Source organism: Macaca nemestrina, chromosome 8 (genome assembly GCF_043159975.1).
Source record: "Macaca nemestrina isolate mMacNem1 chromosome 8, mMacNem.hap1, whole genome shotgun sequence".
Taxonomy (NCBI): Eukaryota; Metazoa; Chordata; class Mammalia; order Primates; family Cercopithecidae; genus Macaca; species Macaca nemestrina.
This window is the reverse complement of record NC_092132.1, coordinates 136,022,562-136,042,138: the sequence shown is the minus strand read 5'-3', so window position 1 is coordinate 136,042,138 and position 19,577 is coordinate 136,022,562. Positions and strand designations below refer to the sequence as shown.

Genomic DNA, 19,577 nt, shown 5'->3' with positions numbered 1-19,577 from the left:
CAGGTTTGTGTTCATGGGAGCTTCTGGTCCTGTTAAAATAATGAATACTAAGGTTTCTCAGAGAATTACTTCCTCTGATGCTATCTTTTATATACAATAATAAAAGTTCATGCATGTTGTCAACAAATGTGCATCAATTAGTCAGTGTTCTAGAAGCTGGGAAAAATGGTCAATAACTCTCATATCGCCTGTTCAGGGAATACTGCTTATGAAGCAAAGGATGCTGTGCAAAGACTCTCTGCAAGCACTCACAAGAGACAAATTCTGGTGGCTGCAATGATAGCAAAGTGGACTCTATCTGATATATGACTTCAATGTTAATTTAAATTAGTGAAAAACAATTGTTCACTTTTTAAAAAGCACTACTTTTACAAAACCCTTTTTAATTGACAGCTGAAATTTTCCCTATTTCATGACATAAATATCAGCTGTACCAAGTCAGGTACCCTTGCGCCTTTCTGATAGACACAGGTGAAGGAGCTTGACAGACAAGCCAACCTGCCTGACATATTAGCATATGGCTCTGATTTTAATGAGTCCTGGAATGCAGTCTGCATGCTCGCTGAGGTGACGATTTGATGAAAGCAAGACTTAATCCCTGCAAAACCTGGTCTAACTTCACGTCAGGGATTGAAAATGCTGGCTCTTGGTGGGTTACATTTTCAGAAACGAGGTAGTGCTGTAGACTCAAACGTAGGGAGGGCTCCTAGCTATGGCAACCTTTCCATGGCCTTGCAGCCACCCCCCACCTCCTGGGGACACGCTCTTCCCCCTTTGGCATGAAGGGCTCCAGTGAGGTGCTGAGTGATGGAAGCAGGGACTGAGGTGTTGGGAAATTTAATTAGCGTGTGTGAAACAAAAAGGGCCTATGGCTTAAAGCCACTCCAGAAGTGTGAAGAATAATAATGGCTTTTTGAGAACCCCCATTTCCCAAGAATGAACAAGCCTGGGGAAAGATGAGCTGCCTAGCTTTTTGTTGTTGGTTTCCTCATTTATTTATTTTTTGAAATTTTTCAAGTCTTCTGCTGGTAAGACTTGTACAGTTTTTGCTAAGAAACTTTTACCTTTACCAAAATAAATATTTCTCTTAGTATAGTTCTCTGCCCAGAGCAAGGATTTGCTTGACCATGAAGAAAACTAGTACATGGATCTGTAGTAGAAGTGCCATTTTTTGAATCAAATGCTACATTTGATAACAAAAATATTATAACTCAGAGACTTTTTAAGGCTTCTATGAAACTGTATCCAACTCAGCAAGCACACGTAGAGCAAGGGCTGGAAATGAACTCAGGATCATAGTTTTGGGTAGGGGGAGATATTATGGAATCCACTACAGGTACAAAGACAGGTGAAAACAACCTCAGCTTAAACAAATTGTGGCAAGTACTGTAACAGATGAATCCCAGCTAGTATATCTAGATCAGGTTTTTCACAGGAGGAATTTGGACTGTACCTCAAAAGACGAACAGGACTTTCAGAAATGAAGATGATAGGAAGAGCATCCGAGGCAGAAGAAAGTAAGTGAACAAAGGTATAAACGTGTGTTTGGGGAGAGTGGGTAGAAATGTGACTAACGTAGGGAGGCCGGTGTGGGAAAGACGGAGGTCGTGGAAATGTGGAGACGCCAAATCCTCTCCTATGAAAGAATGAGACTTTCTTCAGGAGGTAATGGGGGAGGGGAATGGGGGAAGCCGCAGGCAGCTGTTGAGCAGAGGAATGCAGTCATCTGGGTTGAACCTCAGAAAAACAACTGGCCAAAGGATTTAGGATGAACTGAAGAAAGGAGGGCAGAGTGAGAGAGAAGAAGGCCAGGGCTCAGCAGAGGAAGTAGTTATAAAGCAACGCAAGGAAGGGACAGGTGTGAGACGCCGCAAAGACTGATCGCTAGGATGTGGACACTTAGCAGATTTTAAATTTCAAGCCTGAGGAGGAAATCAGATGGTAAGATGAAAACAAAGGAGAGGAATGATGAGAAGTAAAAGGGATCAGAGCTACAGTGAACAAGAACGGCTAAAGGCAAATTCAGCACACCCAACAGAAAAAAAAAAAACAAAAAAGGTCAAATTAGTCAAAATAATTAATTCTTTTGATTTTGTATTGCATGCTACCCACTTTTTAAAAAAAAACCTTCAAATGTCTGAAGGTAGAGGCTAAGGCGGTGTAACCCTGATATTAATTTGGAAGAAAAGTGAGCCACGGAAATATTTGGAATGGAAATACATTGTTTTCAATGTGTGTTTAAATTTTACACTTTTCTAGGCCAGAGCATATGGATCCTTACCATTCTTTTTAATAAGCACACTCACTGTATAGCTGGATGTGCCACAACTTAATTTATCAGCCCCCTTCTGAAGGGCAGTGGGTGGCAAGAAGAAAAATGCATGTTGTTGCCGAACACCAAGAATGTGCAGGGAAAAGCTGATGCCTCACATCCCTCTGTGGCTCATTTCCTCCCTTGTGCTTTTTTTGACTCCGATTCTGCCGGAAGAGACACAGGGACACAGAAAGCAGCTGTCTACCCTGGCATGTCCCTCTACTGTGCTTTTTCTTCCCCTCACAGCGGGCGCACACTATTCCCACCAGGCAGGCTCTTTGCTTTTAAGTGTATAAACTGGCAGTTACTCTTTGATGTTTGTTTGGCACTTAAACAGAATCACAAACAAGAGGGACCACTTTGACCTTGCCTGGAGCTCCCAAATTAGAGCCAGGGGCAAGGCACGCCTCTCTCGGTGACAGTAACTGCAAAGAAAGACACCGCCTCACGGACAGATCCTAAGATAACTCAGAAATCAGCATTTACTAACATTTGGGTGCAACACACCTCAAACTCCAGATAGTGGTCTTTCAGTTTGTACTCATCGACGTCCTTGGCTTTGACCTTCTTGTCGGGGGGATATGAGCGGTGCTCGGCCAGCTCGGTGGTGATCTGCTTCAGCTTACTTTCATGCGACTTCAGTTGCTCCTCCTGCAGGAAATCGTGATGCCATTTAGTGTTCAAAAAAGCAAGTCAGTAACAACGCACAGCATATTTACAAAAAATCCCTTGTGCTGAATGACTTGAACTCACTAAAACAACCCAGTGTGCCTCTGCTGCCACATCCTTCCAGCTTTCTCCCACCAGTGTCCACATATTTCCTATATTCCTTCCCAGGATGGCAATCAAGGCCAACCTCTTTAACTAGGCCCCTTGTCATAAAACCAAATGGCTTCAGAGCTCTTTATCCGGTGTAACTGCCCCTGAGTTAGGACCAGGCCTTAAGAGATACCTCGACAGGTATGTCACCAGCTGAACAGTTAGGCACCTAGCATGGAAGCTGCACACCTTGGCTTCCCCTTTTCATGCCCACTCAGCAACGCTGCCAGCTTTTCCATTCATCACAATGAATGAACTGTATATGTGCATAGTTTTTTTTTCCTTTTTGAAAGAAGCAGAGCTAGGAAGAAATATTTCTTCTCTGAAGCTTATCAGATGGTATTCTAAAAAATGCAGCTATCTTGCTTCTCTCCAAAGCAGCAGAGTTCTTAGTTCCTTCAACTTTATTGACTCAAAGCAGCAAATCAATTAAAATGTATCTACCTATTTAGCAATTATTGCCTTAATAGCATTATTATAGGTACCATGTACCAATGCAATATGGTTGATCCTGCGTCAAAGGACTTCCATTCTAAGGGTACCTTAGCAATAGGCTACCTAAAAAGATATGTTGCCGAACCTTCTGCCAGCATTTTAAAAACATTCTTGGAATTCTCTTGCATTCTTGAAAATGTATGACTCCTTACTGTTCTAGTTTCACATGCAAATTATCCAAATTTCACACGTACAATAAGACAAATGGGTGAAGGCAAATGAAACAGATCTGATTAAATTAGGTGATAAATGTATTTCATATAACACCAATGTAATTGCAGAATACAAAAATCTTGTAGAATGAGGGGAATAATATTTTACAAAACCAGAAAATGGATAACTATGGACACTATATTAAGATTATATAACATTATCGTAAATTAAAAAAAAGATGTCCAGAAATTATGAGTGTTATATGTAATATCTTGGAGTCTTTTGTAATAATTAAAAGCCAAACAACAAAAACAAATTCCAAGTCAAAAACCATCAAAATAGAAGAAAACAATGACAAGTAAAAAGCAGAGTACACGAATGGAAAAATGAACAAGAAAAGTGGCATGAACACGTGGAGTGATCTAAAAATGACAAGATTCATTTCTAAACGTCAGCTAGAAACACTCCAAGAAGTCCCAGAAAAGGAAGGAGAAAAGAAACCTATTTTGAGATTTTAGAAAGGCGTCTACATCTCCAAACCTATTATTTGTGTACTGATAATGCTGAATGTCAAAAATGCTTCAGGTAGTTTTATTTACAACTTCTTACTCAGCTATTACTTTTACCCAAGGGGACTATCAACTATGTTATGGATTGAATATGTCCACTCAAAATTAACGTTCAGTGTAGCTGTACTTGAAAATGGTATTCCTAAATAAGTAATAATGGTTAAATGAGGTCACAAGAGTGGTGCATATATCCAATAGGATTAGTGCCCTTATAAGAGGAGACACTGTATGCAAGTACCAAGGGAAGGCCATGGTGGCCATCCACAGCCCTAGGGGAGAGCCCTCACCAGACATCAACTCTGCTGGCACCTTGATCTTGGATTTCCAGCCTCCAGAACTGTGAGAAAATAGATGTCTGCTATTGAAGTCACCCAATCTATAGTATTTTGTTATGGTAGCCTGAGCTAAGACAAACTATATTGAAAGTTTTTATTTCTTTCAAAGTTGTTTTCCTTTGTGTATTTACTGCAATATGTAAACTACCTAATAGACTTCCTGACAAATGCTATTTAGTGACTAGACCACTTCAAAAAATAAAAGCATGATGTATTTTTCTTCTTTTCTAAAAAAATTTCAGTTATATATAAAGTCATATTGAATGATATGTAAGAAACATGTATCTAACATAGGACTTTAAGAAAAATTTAAGAAATAAAATATAAATAAATTGAAATTCTCTGCACATGTACGTGCTCATCTCATTCCTTTTCACTGTTATTCATATACAAAGGTATGTAACCATAAAAATGCAGAAGTGTAGCCGGGTGCTCAGTGACTCACGCCTGTAATCCCAGTACTTTGGGAGGCTGAGGCAGGCGAATCACAAGGTCAGGAGTTCGAGATCAGCCTCACTAACATGGTGAAACCCCGTCTCTACTAAAAATACAAAAATTAGCCGGGCGTGGTAGCACATGCCTGTAATCCCACCTACTCAGGAGGTTGAGGCAGGAGAATCACTTGAACCTGGGAGGTGGAGGTTGCAGTTAGCCAAGATCGCGCCACTGCACTCCAGCCTGGGTGACAGAGCAAGACTCCATGTCAAAAAAACAAAACAAAACAAAACCAGAAGTATATTCTCTAGGTTTTACACTTACATAAAAACTAATGAAAGGCTTTCTTTTTAAACTTTTTTTTCACAGAACATGTTTTTAAGATTTATCTACATGTATGCTCTAGTTCCTGTCTTTTAATCATTGTGTAGTACCCCATTGCAGGACACATTACAATTTTGTTTAAGGATATTTAGTTTGTTTTCAGGTTTCCTGTTTTGGGATTATTTTTTTCCCTGTTATAAATGATGTTGCAACAGACATTCTTACGCATGTCTCCTAGGGAATCTGAACAAGGGTTTTTCTATAGTGTGTCACCAAGAGTTGGCAGTTCTGGGTCTTCGAATATGCACATCTTTAAGATGACTGTTTTCCAAAGTGTTTTTATCTGTTTACATTTCCACAGCAGGTCTGAAATTTCTCTGTTTTACATCCTTGTCAAAATGTGATGTTATTATACTTGTAAATTTTTGCTAATTTCATAGGTAAGAAATAAACCACCATGATTTGAATTTACATTTCCCTGAATATGAGCGAGGATGAGGTTTTTGTTCACAGGTTTACTGGATTTCCTCTTCTGTGAATTACCAGACCCATTTTCCTATTGGGTCGTTTGCCTTTGAAAAAATAGATTCGTGCCGGGCGCGGTGGCTCAAACCTGTAATCCCAGCACTTTAGGAGGCCGAGACGGGCGGATCACGAGGTCAGGAGATCGAGACCATCCTGGCTAACACGGTGAAACCCCGTCTCTACTAAAAAAATACAAAAAACTAGCCGGGCGAGGTGGCGGGCGCCTGTAGTCCCAGCTACTTGGGAGGCTGAGGCAGGAGAATGGCGTGAACCCGGAAGGCGGAGCTTGCAGTGAGCTGAGATCTGGCCACTACACTCCAGCCTGGGCGACAGAGCGAGACTCCGTCTCAAAAAAAAAAAAAAAAGAAAAAAAAAAGAAAAAATAGATTCGTATCAGTACAACAGGTATTTATAATGTATGTTAAGAACCCAAACTCTTTATATTTTTGGTTAAGAAATAATTAGAATCCAATAATAGAATCCAGTTTATTTTTTAAAAAATAAGATTTTAGGTAATTTGGTAAAAGAATTTACAAACTTCTATTTTTTTTTACTTTGGATCTATGCAAATATGCTTTTAGATGTTTGCTACTTCTAAAAGCTTTAGATTTAGGCTTTCCAATCTTGAATATGCAAATGCCTCTTTTTCTGTTGAATAAATCCCAATTTCTACTTATTTTAATGAGGAATACAGGCTAGAGTGACAATATGCACAACACCTTATGTTTTTCACTTTCCTCCCCATACCAGGACTTGCCAGGGTTTGTTCATTGTTACCAAGTTATGTTTCATAAACTTGTTTCTACAGTAGCATAAAGGGCTAGTCATTTAGGCTATATTTTTATGAAGGAACTAATCGAAAAGTGCTGATGTTCAATGAGAAATGCTTCATGACTATTTCACTGCCTTCACAGGGCGGGAGTCAATAAAGTAAACTCAAAGCATTTTAAAATCACATTTCCTTAAATCTGTCCATTTTGAACAGTGAAATAAAAATGCCAAGTGGCTCCTATGGACATAGCTTGACCATGCAAATTATTCCAGTGCTAGAATCCCATGGTAAGGAAGATACAGATTTTACACACACACACACACACACACACACACACACACACACACACACACACACACGGTAAAAAACAAAGGGAGACAGAGGATGCAGCCATGGAGCTATCACATTCTCAGACTCAGGACAATTACATTTTGTCATAGACATGATGAAGAAAGACAAAGTAGGAATTTGCTTCCCTCCCCCGCTTTTGTCTTTGCTTTTACAATTCTTTAGGGATGCATACATACTGTTTTTATAAGACAATACTAGCAAAAGAGATTTCAGAGATGGCAGAAAAATATTATATCTGACAAAGAAAAGGCAGGGAGATAGAAAATAGAACAAACTCATAAAATTGTTTTAAGCTAGGAAGTGACAATTAGAAAAAAATTAAATTGAAACTACTAGATACAAGAAAAGTTGTTGTTGTGGTTATATGTCAATAGATTTAAATCATTAAGATCTTTCATATTATACACAATAACATTTTATCTAAAAGGCAAGTTTTTGAAGTCACTTAGGATTTCATTTACTCAGATTAGGGGCTAATACCCAAAGTATATAAGGAACTCAAACAACACAATAGCAAGAAAACAGAGTGATTAAAAAATGGGCAAAGGACCTTGCTACGGTTTCATTGTATCCCCTTCAAACTTCACATTGAAACTTAATCCTCATTGTGTAGTAGTAAGAGATGGTGCGTTTTAGAAAGTGATTGAGTCCCTCATGAAGGGATTAGTGTCTTAATCAAAGTGCTGGAGGGATCTAGGTCAGGCCCTGTTTTGCTCCTCTGTCTTCTGTCATGTGAGGATACATTTGTTCTCACAAATACTGTGAGGAAAATTTGGAAAACTGTAAGAAAGCTCCTCAAAAAACTAAAAATGGAATTACCAAATAATCTAGCAGTCCCACTTCTGAGTATGTAGCCAAAGAAATGAAATCAGTATCTCAAAAAGATGTGGCATTCTCATGGTGAGACCATGCTGTATCTTCTTCAAGAAGAGGGAACAGCTCTTGGCTGCAGCATTATTCACAATAGCTAAGATCTAGAAGAGATCTAAGTGTCCTTTGACAAATGGATAAGGAAAATGTGGTATATATACATAATGGAATATTACTTATTCAGCCTTAAAAAAGAGGAAATTCTGTCATTTGCGACAACATGGACAAACCTGGATGACATTTTGCTAAGTGAAGTCAGGCACAGAAAGACAGATAGTGGATGATCTCATACATAGAATCTAAAACAAACGAACTCATAGAAATAAGGAGAATGGTGGTTACCAGAGGCTGGGGGCGAAAGACTTGGGAGATGCTGGTCAAAGGATGAAAAACGTCAGACAGGAGGAATAAGTTCTATTGTGTATCATGGTGGCTAGAGTTAATAATAATGCACTGTGTATTTCAAACTTGCTCAAAGAGTAGAATTTAACTGTTCTTACCATACAAAAGTGATATAGCAAAACACCTGGAAATACATATAATTATGATATGGTCAATTACAATTGTTAAAAAGTATTTCATTTTTTCCTATTTATACAGTACTTGGGTTGCGAGAAAAACTTCATAATTTCCTTTAAAATATTAAGCTCTAATTTCATCTCTATGAAGACAGTATTGCTTAACTGATGAGGCAATGGGAACAGGCAACTTGGCTGTTGAAGACCTTGCAGTGTGAGTCAAGGGCTGACCTGGAGTTACAGTCCTTCTCCCCTGATGCAAAGCCCAGGATCAAGGGCCAGAAATCAGTTTTTTATCTTTTTATACCAAGTATAAGACTTACACAGTACTTATCATGGGGAGAAGGATGACAGAACAGCTGTGAAAACTTAAAGGAAACAGTAAAATAGAAATGCAGATGGCTCTAAGAGGGAAAGGAGGAAGAATGAGAGAGAAGGCAGACGGAACTGGGGAACAGAGAACACCTTTATCCATTTATCCATCCGTGAACCTCACCGAGCGCCCACTACAGCAAGCACCGTGCTAGGTGCTGGGAGTAAGAAGAGCGAACAGCCACAGTGGCTGCCACCAGTCTTTTCCTTCAAGCTGTGGGATACAGAATCCTCGATGTTCTAAGGTGGAACAGAACCTGGCCACTGTCCTTTCTACCCTCTTTGTCTTAGAGAAGATGGAGATCCAGAGAGTTCCAGCAGTTGCTCCAGTTCAGACAAAAGGACAGAGTGGCAGAAGCCACATTCTCCCAATTTCTATCATCAAGCCACCTCGGAACAGCCTTCTAAAATCCAAAGGGCTGCTAACAACATAGCTTCAGCACATTCTCTTACTTGACAGATCAATCCTGAACTCAGCTTTTCAGAGCTCTTGGTGAACTCCACTGCTGCCTGGTCTCCTCTGCTATAGCTCTCAAATGTGCAGGCTAGACTAAGGATTACTCGCCTTGCTCCAAATTCCACTCAAAACCTGTGTTACAGGCTGGGCCTGGTGAGTCACACCTGTAATCCCAGCACTTTGGGAGGCTGAGGCCGGCAGATCACTGAAGGTCAGGAGTTCGAGACCAGCCTGGCCAACATGGCAAAACCCTGTTTCCACTAAAAATACAAAAATTAACTGGGTGTGGTGGCATGAGCCTGTAATTCCAGCTGCTCAGGAGGCTGAGGCAGGAGAACTGCCTGAACCCAGGAGGCAGAGGTTGCAGTGAGCCAAGATCACGCCACTGCACTCCGTCCTGGGCGACAGAGTGAGAACTCTGTCTAGATAACGAAAAAGAAAAAGAAAAAGAAAAACCAAACCAAACCAAACCAAACCTGTGTTATTTCAGATGGCACCATCTCTTCCTCTTCTGCAGCACTGCAGCACTTAAATGTCTATCTCATATGCTTAGCACAAAATATACCCTGACCTGTGTGTGAGTTTTATCTCCCTTACCGATGACAAACTCTTAGAAAGGCAAAAAAGGTCACTTTTTTTCCTTCTCTTAAATCCTCCAGCATCCAGTGAAGTGTTGAGCCGAGAGACAGTATGTGGCAGCTTTTGGTTTATAGACATTACCTGCCTAACATTAATAAATACCTTAAGCTCTCAGAAGTTGAGGGCGAAGGTCATTGTCTCACCTATTTTTATAATGCCCACAAAACCTAACATAGTACCTGCTATACAGGATCTTCGGTAAACAGTAGCTGAACAAACAGATTTTTTTTTTTTTTAAGTGAAGGTACAGAGGGGAGGGTTTAGACTGTTTCCTTTGTGCTGTCTTAAAGGAGACAGATGATTTTGAGGGTAATAATATATTTAGGGATCTCCAGGGCAACTTACAAGTCAAACCGCTAAACACTGGAACCTTCTCAAAATGAAGTGGTACAGAATTTAGAATACAGAACACCTGTCTTTCAGTCAGTTTGAGGGAGGCTCAATCCAAAAGACTGTTTCATAATTTCAAGTTTAACACAGCTTTAGACCTTAAGCAGTGTTTACTGAGTATAAGCAAAATAGCTTCCACATGATTTAATTACTTGTTTTATTGGGTACTTAATATGTATTAAATACAGATCTCTAAGAAATGAATTTAAAAAAATCTATCCATTCTGGAAAACTGTGGGTACCAATTAAGACCACATCAGAGAGTTTGAATGTGAAAAAATGAGTCAGTTAAGGGTAAGTGACATAATTAGAATCACATTTTAGTCAGAACTGTAAAGGATGGATCAGAAGGACATAATATTAGTGGAAGAGAGAGCACAAGTGGTTATAGAAATCATCTGGGTCAGATTATTCCAAAGTGTAGCGCAGGCAAAATGACCCACTGGGGAGAATTTTAAAATCAGTACTGAGATATAATTAACATACCATGAAAACACTCTTGCATGTCTAACTGTGCTGAACTCATTTATGAGTTTTCAAAAATTTTAATAGATCCCTAGGCACTGGGAAAAAATTTAAAGTTTTCTTTTAATTTTTTTAAATCTCAGCACTATAAAATGTTAAGGCTTACTAATAGTTCCTACTGGGACTGACAGTAGAAAATGCAGTTTATTTTATTTAAAAAGGTATCATATATTAAAAGGTATCTGCTGAAATATTTAGTATTGGGATGAGGTGAATAGTCAAAAAACCGAGGAGACCAGTGATCTAGGTAGAATATGACGAAAATCTGAAGGAGTAGGTGTAGAATATGAAAGATATTGGCCAGGCATGGTGGCTTATGCCTGTAATTCCAGCACTTTTGGAGGCCGATGCAGGCGGATCACCTGAGGTCAGGAGGTCAAGACCAGCCTGGCCAACATGATGAAACCCTGGCTCTACTAAAAATACACACATTAGCCGGGCATGGTGGTGCACGCCTGTAATCCCAGCTGCTTGGGAGGCTGAGGCGGGAGAATCATTTGAACCCGGGAGGTGGAGGTTGCAGTGAGCCAAGATAGCACCACTGTACCCCAGCCTGGGTGACAGAGTGACTTTGTCTCAAAAAAAAAAAAAAAAAAAGAAAAAAGAAAGATATTTAGGAGGTAGAGGTGACAGGACTTTATGACAGAAAGTGTGGAAAAGGGTGGGTGGGAGTGCGGTGAAGAAAGTAACTACAAGAATGACCACCACTGAAATCCCACAGCCCCTAAGGTCAGCTCCACTCACCTGACTCTGAGCACCACTGCCTTGTGGTCACACCACAGGACAAAAGGAGGGGTGGGGGTTACTTCAGTGTGAGAATCAAGCATAGGACTGCTTCGCTTCTGATCAGTGTCCATCTCCAGTCTGACCAAAAGAGTATTTAGTACCCATGGATTCAAACTTATTTATATGAGAATGGTTGGAATTCAAAGAAAACAGGCCTAGATATCAGGAAATGAAGACGTCCTGGGGCACCATTCTCTGAAGAAGCAAGGAAAGACCTAGGGGAGGCAGAGGTTCCTACAGTGTAGTGTCTAAGTGGGATGTGGAGCCACCTGCCGGCCTGGAGTGGAAGAGAAACACACATGTGTCCCTGGGCCCCAGCCTGGACCTGAATGACCTGGTGGGGCTGGGAAATGTGCATTTGATGCAAGTCCTCACACAGCTGTTGTGCACACTGAAGTTTGAAATGACTTCTCTGGTGGGCAGAAAGGGAGGTCGTGAGCAGACTGTGAACAAGGCCAGCCATGCAGTTCTGTGTGTGGAGTGCTACACCAGAAGGAGAAGCAAAACTTGTATTTTCAAGCTAGTCTTTCCACCCCCAACAGAAGAAAAATGTGCTCTGGCAACACTGTCATGAAAAACAAAGAAGGGACTCCTCCCACACAGCAGAGTTGTTCAGAAAGTACCACGCTGCACTGGCAATAATCAATTTCAATGATTAAGGCTAATGTGTTTTGCATAAAAGACGAGAACAAATTAAAGCAAAGCCCACAAATGACAGAGTGACACTCTGTCTTGCAAAAGCACCAAACAATCTTTTAATTGAATGTCTAATTTTTTCCCAACACTGTTTATCTTTATCAGCGTTTCCAGCAAGGCACTCACGTTTTTATACCTGTAATGTGTAAAGTAAAATTACCCAAAAAGTTCTGGCATTTAGGGGAGTCAGCCAGGTTGTGGGGGTATGGGGGAAAAAAAAAAGTAGCTGGTCTTATGGCTTCAGATCCACTGGATAAAGCATTGGTTCTCAACAGGAGTGGGTTGGATTTTGACCCCAGAAGGTATTTGGCAATGTCTGGAGACATTTTTGGTTGTTAGAATTGGGGGGTTCCTATTGGTATCTAGTGAGTAGAAGCTGGGGACATGCCTAAACATCCTACAATTAATAGGGCAGCCCCCCCACGACAAAGAATTATCCACACCAAAACGTTAATGCTGCTGCGGTCGAACACGCCTGGGTTAAAGGATGGGAGCTAGTCTTTGCGGTACTGGAGGAAGCCTAAAGGCAGCCAGACACGTTCCAGGATTTGCTGGAGGCGCACTATGACCCCAGCGTAGATATCCCCAAGAGCCTCAGGGGCTACTCCAAATACACGCTTCATTTTACATATGTGTTTCTCAAAGGTAAAAATGTTCTCTTTAGAAACAATCATTATGACTTGGCAAAGAAATAATACAGAGCTGTTGATAGAAAAATCCTTAAAAACATTCTAGAACCATCTCATTTTTCTGGATGGAGAACTGAGGCCCACCAAGCAAGTGCTGGGTGATGTAATTCAGTGGGGTGGCGGGAGGGATTGGGGGGGTGGGGATCATCTCATTTCTTTCCAAATAAGTTAAATTCCTGAAATGATATGGTGACCTCGTCTTACATGATACTGGAGGCTAGTTCTTTTTGGTTATTAGTTTCTTATTTAAAATCTTCAATCCAGAACTCTGATGATACTACATATGCATTTTTTGGTATCTCTGTGGATTTATGTCCAAAATGAAGGAAGACGTTTGAAAAAATTATGCATTCTATTTTTGGTTCCAGGGTAAGTCATCTGTTTGAAATAAGAGTGCTTGCCCTGATAAATGTGTTTGCTTGCCTGTTCTGGTAAAAACACGCCAACAGATGAACACATTCATTTTCATGTGCATATCACTTACTAGTATACAGTCCCTAGATAAACAGGAAAGCAGTACATTTTTTAAAGTATAAAGTAAACAACTGTAGATATTTCAGTGAGCGAAAATCAAGGAAACACTCATATATTGCTCTAAGCTACATACATCTTCCACGAATGACATGCTTATTAACAGCCCTCAACTCACCTTCTCCCCTGGATCTTTTATAGAACTGAATGTGAGAAAGACCCAATCTACTGAAAAAGAACAATGGGAAAGTCCATTGTAAAATTAATAGAGCAAAACTCAATTTTGGAAGGTATTCTTTTGCATCTAGTTACTCAATTTTTCCCTCCCCTTATGTCCTGTAATATGGTTTACCTTTTATAGGATATATGCTTTATGTGGTATGCTGTTTATATTAAGTACCCACATTTAAAGCAGAGAAATGCATTTGCTTTAAGAGTTCATATTTTAGTTGGATAGATGGAGACGTCCACCAACATATCTTCTGGTCATCAATAAGAGTATTCCCTTTCTCTTAAAGTCGTAGTGTACTTATTATCCTTAAAAATTAAATGCCATTGTGTCCTGTATGAACTGTACAGTAAAAGTAATGCTTACATGTAAGCATTCAATATATCTTAATGATAATTATCAATTAAAAACAGAAGAATCTTTCTTGAAACCACAGATTCCTCCTTCTTACTACTAGTATTTCTGTTTTTTATAACTATGGCAAGACTTGAGCAGATTCCCCTCCTCCACTTCCTTTTTACCTTCCATTCATTCCCCCATCAAAGAAGCCAATGTGGTTTCTGTTCACATGACTCCACCAAAACTGGTCTTGCTAAGGTTATCCAATGATATAGTTTGGATGCTTGTTCCCTCCGAATCTCATGTTGAAATCTGATCCCCAATGTTGGAGGTGGGACCTGGTAAGAGGTGTTTGGGTTATGGGGGTAGTTCCCTCATGAATGGCTTGATGCCACCCTTAGGATGATAACGTAGTTCTTGCTCTATCAGCTCAAGTGAAAGTGGGTTGTTAAAAAGAGCCTGGCACTTTCCCTTCCTCTCTCTCTTGCCATGTGACACATCTGTTTCTCTTTCCCCTTCTACCACCTTTTGATGCTTCCTGAGATTCTTACTAGAAGCAGATGCTGATGCCATGTTTCTTGCACAGCCTGCAGAACCGTAAGCCAAATAAATTTCTCTTCTTTATAAATGACCCAGGCTCTAGTATTCCTTTATAGAAACACAAAATGGACTAAGACACCCAACGACCTCCCAGCCACTAAATATGACATATTTTTAATCTAAATTTTACTGGACCTTTTCCCCCATTTCTTGGCACAACATTCTCCCTGTTTGTATTAAATCTAAGTAACTTTTTGGAAAATTGCTTATCAAGTGCCTTAGTCTGCTTCTGAGCTCTGGTCACTGCAGCATTTGGAGAGAGAAAGAAGAAAATGATCCAAGAAAGGAGTCTAAGAAGCAAGAGGGGAAATCAGGAGACAGCGAGGTGAGGCTCCAGAAGTAAGTCAGACACCACAGTCCCCAGCTGTCCAAGCCACAATGACAGCCTGTTTCCTCTACTTCCATGAGCCACCAGAACTGTCCATTCCATACTTTCAAGGTCTCTCAAGCATTTCCACTACTATCCATTTCTTCTACAGCTATCTTAGTTATATCTCCTCTGGATTACTGAAAATTCCTTTAAAAACGGCCTTTCTGTTTATACCAGTGTCGTCTTCTAACAGTTCCTCATGTTGTAATGAGAATAATTTTTAAAGCAAAAATGTGATCAAATTACTCTCCTGCTTAAAGTTATTATTATTATTTTGAGACGGAGTCTTGCTCTGTTGCCCAGGCTTGAGTACAGTGGCGTGATCTCGGCTCACTACAACCTCCGCCTCCGGGGTTCAAGCAGTTCTCCTGTCTCAGCCTTCTGAGTCACTGGGATTACAGGCATCCACCACCACGCCTGGCTAATTTTTGCATTTTTACTAGAGACAGGGTTTCACCATGCTGGCCAGCTGGTCTCGAACTCCTGACCTCAGGTGATCTGCCCACCTCGGCCTCCCAAAGTGCTGGGATTACAGGCGTGAGCCACTGTGCCCGGCCTTAAAGCTATTATTTTGAGGCTGCTGGGAACCACTGAAGCATCCTAAATCCTACACACGACAAAAGAGGCCTTTCATGATTTGGCCTTTGCTGACCTCTGCAGAGGTGCATTTCTTGCTGATTCTCAACACTGTGCTCATGTCACAGTTAAAAACTTGTGTGTGGTTCCTCCATCCAGTGCTCTCTTCTCTAGGCCTTCGTTCCTCTGCTGGCTCATTCTCCTATCTCATCCCACATCTCACCTAACTGCCTCTCATCCTTTAAGCTTCCCATGAGGTACCACATTTCCTCCTTCACCTCCAAGGCCAGGCTAGATAATGTCCCTTCCTTGAACCTCCAGAGCACGCTGGATTATCATTGATAATCGCTCCCTCTCTTGCCATGGGACACATCTTATGACATCAAAGATGTGTAGGGAGCTAGTTAATACCAAGACTTAGTCGATCATAGTCAGATAAAACTATCTCTATGTAATGAGAAATTCACAAAGGCATCAAAAGTAGCTTCCAAAATCTTTAACTAGTCAATGGCAAGGGGGTACTGCAGACAGATTTAAAATCAGCAAACCTGGCTTGTAGGCAGTGTCCTTAGAAGAATTTTAAGTGAAAAAGGACTTGATAAAATACGGCTTTTAGTAAGATTAATCTGACAACAGAAGGAGGCTTATGTAAACACACTTGGAGCAGGGTTCTGGTACACTTTATCTTTATTAGCTTGGAAAATCCAAATGATCCATTCAGCTCCGCTCTGAGGGGTAGGGCAGGCCCTTTCCCATTGTACTATGAACCGTGGATTCCTGAAAATATTTTTGTATTCCTAGCACTAAACACATCCTGGAATATGGTAAATGCTCAATAAAAATGAGCTAATAAATGAATGAAAGAAAAGCGTGTTACCAAGCCAGATTATGAGCTGGTAGTTAAAACAAACAAAACATCAAGCATGGCTAATAATGAACCAATACAAACTTTAGAAACTAAATCAAAGTATATGTCCTACTAACTGAGACTCAATTACATCAGCTTCTCACACGAAGTGTAAAACCCAGCGTACTCCATTTCTGCCCCATTTATACAATATGCTATCACAGGGCAAGGTCTCTCATCTGCCCCCAAAACAAGGAGTACTATCCAAAGACAAATATTTATCACATTACTTTCCAAAGTACTTTTTCCCAAGGTCAAAGCACTATCAAGATGATTACCTGAGACAGTTTTGTCGTAGTGGCAGGCAAAAGTGGGCGGCTAAACTTCTTCTGAGAGCCGATTGCTGCTGGAAATGGTGGTGCAGAAAATACAGCTGCCACACAATTAATTTTGTTTATCCACCCTTGCATTTCTTCTTGGCTCCTATGAGAAACAGATACGTTTATATTAGGACATTGCGATGTCTAAGTGCATCACACTTTGCCTATTTCACGTTACTGATTTGCAATGGCATGTGAAAATCATTTACTCCTTCTGGTACAACTAATCCCTGACGAAACTTCATTAGAGACGAACATTGTCATTAGGCGATCACCATAGAGGTGTGGAAGCTATGATCATCACAGTGCAAGACTGTGATTCTCTCCGTAGGAAATAGAAGGGAAAAACGAGTAACACTTGACAATAAATATTTATTAAACTCTTTCTGTTTGATATGAGGCTAGGCCAAAAATTAATTATAAAATTTACTCCTCTCTTTTAATTGTACTGTTTAATTTTAAAATCTAACTGAGGAATGTATTGGTAGACGTAAGGTAAAAGGATTTATCTACTTTGGAAAACAGTTTGACAGGTTCTTCGAAAGTTAACTATGCATTTATCATATGACCCAGCAATTCTACTCCTAAGTAGCTATCCAAGAGAAATAAAAACATATAGAAACGTCGGACGCGGTGGCTCATGCCTGTAATCCCAGCACTTTGGGAAGCCGAGGTGGGCAGATAACCTGAAGTCAGGAGTTCAAGACCAGTCTGGCCAACATGGTGAAAGTCCATCTCTACTAAAAATACAAAAATTAGCCGGGCATGGTGGTGGGCACTTTTAGTCCCAGCTACCTGGGAGGCTGAGGCAGGAGAATCGCTTGTACCTGGGAGGTGGAGGTTACAGTGAACAGAGATCACACCACTGCACTCCAGGCTAGGGTGGCAAAGCGAGACTCCTTCTCAAAAGAAAACATACAGATACGCAAAGATTTGTATGTTAGTGTTTATAGCATCATCATTACTAAGAGTCAGAAAAGGGAAACAATCCAAATTGTCCAGTAAATGCATAAGCAAAATGTGGTAAATGCACACAACCGAATAGCATTTAGCAATATAAAGTACTGACACACACTACAATATGGATAAACTTTCAAAGCTTTATGTTACATAAAAGAAGCCAGACACAAAAGACCACATAATATATTAGTCTGTTTATATGAATTGTCCAGTAAAGGCAATAGTATAGAGGCCGAAAGTAGATTAGTGGGTGCCTGGGGCTGGAGGTGAGAATGGAAGTGACTACAAAATGTACATGGGGATCTCTTTGGAGTGATGGAAATGTTTCAAAACTGGATTGTGGTGATGGCTGAGCCATTCTGTAAATACGCCAAAAAATCATTGAAATGCACGTTTAAAACTGGTGATATTTTATGGTATGTAAAGCATACCTCAATAAGACTGTTTAAAAAACCCACCTGAGAGGAGGTGAAAATCATCTGATGTGATATTTTTAATTTATGTATCATTATATCCAGAAAGCCCAAGATTCACAGCAGTTAATAAATATTTGTAAACTCATAAATGAATGGTAGAAATGATCATGAATCAGGACAGATTATCTACCATACACCTAATTAATAAATAAAAAGTCAAAAAAAAAAAAGCCAAAGTCATTTCCTTCATCAGTTACTCTGAGAGAAACCACACTAACTAACCTGTGACCACGGTAAATGTCAGCTCCTCACGGCACCCTCTCTAGGCTGATCTCTCTGGCTCCATTATTATTTCAATGGACTGTTTTTTGCATCAATTCTGTCCAAAGTAATTAGATCTCCTTAGTTATTACATCTGGTATTTTTGATTTAAGAAATCAGGGAATAGAATAATTTGAAAGTTTCTTCATGCCTAATAGCTGCAATTATACATCCAGCTATGGGTCCCTGCGTGATGTTAACCGTCCCATTCCCACACTCAAAAACCCGGGGCAACTTGTTTCCTTACAACTTCCTCCTACAACTGGCAATTCATCCCATTTCCTTGCTCACAGTAGAATGACATTTCCTTCTAGTATAATTATGGACTATTGGAGCTCAGAAGGGCAACAAAAATATAAAATAAACATTTACATTTATTGAACAGTTCCTATGTGCCAAGCACTGTGTGAGGTATTATATACACTTATCTCACGGACTCCTCACTAGAACTCTGTAAGATAAACGTTATCCCCTCCACTAGTGACGAGCCGAGGTTCAGAGGTTAAACTATGTGGTAGGAGAAAGAGCTAGAGAAATGGTGTTTTCCAGGTCTATTTTACTCATTTTGTGATAGAACTTGTCTACTAAAACCCTCATATTTTATTGATGAGGACACTGAATTCTAGAGATGGTAAGTGGCTGACTAAAAGTCAAAGGGCTACTATGTAACAGACAAACATGTAAATCCTGGGTTTCTATTTTTTTTTTTTTTTTAAATTCTAATCATCTTGGGCAGTTACTTCGCTAATGAAAGCAGTTCATGACTTTGATTCCAACTCAAATAATTTCCCATGCAGAACTTGATTTTATTCCTTGGTATAAAGTGGTGCTAAGTGAACTAAAACACAAAATCAAATAAAAACCAACAAAACATACTGAGTTTGAAAAAGCAAGACCCTCCAGTCGGCAGTTTTAAGTTTAAACACGTTTGGTTTCTTCTCATAGTCCGTGGCCTTGGATGCCAATGCGTGGTGCACACTCACAGCGTTTTTCAAGTCCTCTTCAGACAAGGCCTTTTCTGGCTTGTATTCGTC

General features: G+C 40.1%; 1 protein-coding gene across 12 annotated transcripts in view; it reads right to left on the bottom strand.

The window, feature by feature from the left end:
• Positions 1-19,577, bottom strand: part of LOC105482130 (pleckstrin and Sec7 domain containing 3) — a 710,412-nt gene that overhangs the window by 24,207 nt on the left and 666,628 nt on the right. For all 12 annotated transcript variants that reach the window (XM_071068564.1, XM_011742086.3, XM_011742089.3 and 9 more), the window contains 3 exons: positions 19,420-19,577; positions 16,805-16,949; positions 2,822-2,965 (listed from right to left, as the gene is read on the bottom strand). In XM_071068564.1, coding sequence (XP_070924665.1) covers positions 2,822-2,965; positions 16,805-16,949; positions 19,420-19,577 — 447 coding nt within the window. The remainder of the gene's footprint in view (positions 1-2,821; positions 2,966-16,804; positions 16,950-19,419) is intronic.